Here is a 2,879-nt window from a genome sequence, read left to right as displayed (position 1 = left end):
ATGAATCCACTGTTTCTTTATCCTTCGGACAACACAAGTTCGATACAAGTGAACAAGCTTCAAGGCTCATCTGATTACAGAGCATGGAGACGCTCAATGGAGATAAATCTATCTTCCAAAAGAAAGTTGGGCTTCTTGACAGATACTGTTCTTGTTCCTACAGATGATCCTGTTAAAACTGAAATGTGGGAAACTTGCAATAACATGATTATAGCTTGGATAACTAGCAATGTATCACCTACAATCAAAGGATCTTTTATGTGCATGTCCTCTGCTAGAGATATATGGGTAAACCTAGAAAAATGCTTTGTTTTAACTAATGGTAGTCGAAAGTACAAGTTGAACAAAGAGGTCTATGAAACAAAACAAGCTGAGTTGTTAATCACAGAATATTACACATCTTTAAAAACCATTTGGAAAGAGCTAGATGCTTTGAATGCTTTACCAGTTGTAGCTAATCCTCAACCTGATGTTAATAAATTGCTTGAGACCATAAATACCCAAAAGGAGGAGGTCGGGTTGTTCAATTTTTGAATGAACTGAATGAGATTTATAATACACTGAGAAGTCAAATGCTTATGAGGAACCCACTCCCAACAGTAGAAGTGACATGTGCTGCTTTTGAGCAAGAAGAAGCTCAAATAGCTGTCTTGAATCCAGCTTCTGCTGTCCATGATACCATGGCCATGAATAATATGAGTTAATTTCAAAGACCACGGTGCACAACTTGCAAAGAGAGATGACATGCTGCTGAGAAATGTTGGACACTTGTGGGATTTCCTAAGTGGAACTCAAGGCATCCTGGAATGACATCTTCTGCATCTAGAGCTCAAATGCCTGCAACATCAGGACATAGATGGTCAAAGCAAAATGCTCCAAGGCTAGCTGCATATGCTCAAACTGTTGACAACAAATCTTCTTCAGGAGTGTACTTCACTGCAGAGCAACTGGAACAATTATCTCTTCTCATGCCACAACTGCTACAAAACCTGACCAAGGGATCTGAAACTGATGAGGAATTGGACTTGCATTTCTCTGGTATGATTTCCTCCAATATATCTCATAATAAAAATGCATGGATTATTGACTCCGGTGCATCTGATCATATGACACCTAGTTTATTTTGATTGACTAATGTGATATCTGCAACTAGAGCACATCAGATACAGCTCCCAACTGGTAAATCTGTGATGATTACACACACTGGTAGTGCTAGCATTATACCTGGTTTAGTGCTCAAGAATGTTTTTGTGTGTCCCTTCCTTTTAATACAACTTGTTGTCTGTGCAACAATTGATTAAGGATAATAATTGTGAAGTTCAGTTCACTCCTACTCAATGTCTGATCATTGATAATATCACAAAGCACATTATAGGCATTGAAAAAGCTCACGATGGTCTTTATTACCTGTCACCTCCTACTACACTTGTCGTAACCGCTACTTACACCAGTCCCAAATCTTCTGAGACTCACTTTGTAACCTCTCTATGGAACCACAAACTTGGACACACACCTTTGACCAATTTACTCCATATCCCTATTCTGAAATATGTCATTAAACTTCATTCTCAAATCTGTTTAACATGTCCAATGGCCAAACACATTAAATCACCCTTTTCAATTAGTCAGTCTCATGCATCTAATATTTTTGATCTCTTGCACATGGACATCTGGGGACCATATAAAATTCCTTATCTATCTAAATACATATACTTTTTAACTTTAGTTGATGACCATTCAAGGCAAAGCTGGATTTACTTGTTGTCTCAAAAATCTGAGTCTCTTGACACACTTGAAACGTTCTTGAACTATGATGAAAATCACTTCAAAACCACAATTAAAATGATCATATCTGACAATGCTCTTGAATTCACCAGTATGCTTTGTATCAAATTCTTTTCTAAGCATGGTATAATTCATCGACTTCATGTGTGAATAGACCTCGGCAAAATGAAAGAGCTGAGAGAAAACATAGACACATTCTTGAACTTGCCAGGGCCTTGAGATTTCAAGTAGGACTGCCTATAAATTTTTGGGGAAATTATGTTTTAACTGCAGTGTATCAGATCAACAGACTGCCTACACTTGTTCTTGGCCACAAATCTCCTTAAGAAATTCTATTTCAAAAATTACCTGACTATGAAAATCTCAAGGTTTTTGGTTGTCTAGCCTTTGCCACAAATCCCTCCAATACCTCTGATAAATTTGAACATAGAGGAGTTCTCTGTGTGTTTCTGGGGTATCCTGCATTTCAGAAAGGTTACAAATTCTATAAGCTGATTACTAATAAATACTTTACGTCAAAAGATGTTCATTTCAATGAATCTATTTTTTTTCTTTTCATTCTGCTGACAAAAGCAAGTTCATGACACATGTTCCACCTTCTTATCATCTCACCTTTCTTGAAATCAGTGATGAATCAACTGATGTAGAAGAAGAAACACCTGAAAATCTCACTGAACCACAAACACCAGTACCTCATTCTGCAGATTCTGCTGAAGACACTCCACCACCTGCACCCAGAAAATCTTCTAGACCTCATAGACCTCCATTGTGGATGGATGACTTTGTCACTACAAACAATGCATTCATTATCTCTACACTTGTCAATACTGATGTCTCACCTCCTTTTCACTGATTTCTCTCGAATCTTACAACTAATGTTGATCCCATGTCCTTCAAAACTGTTGTCAACCAACAAGAGTGGATAAATGCAATGAACCAAGAGCTGGATGTTCTTGAGATAGACCAAACATGGAAAGTCACTGAGCTGCCTGTAGGATGTCATGCCATAGGTTGTAAATGGATTTATAAAACAAAGTATCTTCCTGATGGAAGTGTAGACAAATACAAAGCAATATTGGTGATTCTGGGATGTC

The 2,879-nt window shown here is 37.7% G+C and overlaps 1 protein-coding gene across 1 annotated transcript; it reads left to right on the top strand.

Annotated features, from left to right (window-relative positions):
* Window positions 1-534, top strand: LOC141685023 (uncharacterized). The gene has a single exon (XM_074490147.1). The coding sequence runs from the start codon at window positions 1-3 to the stop codon at window positions 532-534; it is 534 nt and encodes a 177-aa protein (XP_074346248.1).
* Window positions 535-2,879: the final 2,345 nt, after the last annotated feature.

Source organism: Apium graveolens, chromosome 9 (genome assembly GCF_009905375.1).
Source record: "Apium graveolens cultivar Ventura chromosome 9, ASM990537v1, whole genome shotgun sequence".
NCBI lineage: Eukaryota > Viridiplantae > Streptophyta > Magnoliopsida > Apiales > Apiaceae > Apium > Apium graveolens.
Note: the sequence above shows the minus strand (reverse complement) of the source record. Positions and strands in the feature narration are given on the sequence as shown.

What these genes read in the sequence shown, in the direction of transcription:
- LOC141685023 (XM_074490147.1), top strand. Translation starts at nt 1, where the DNA reads ATGAATCCACTGTTTCTTTATCCTTCGGACAACACAAGTTCGATACAA.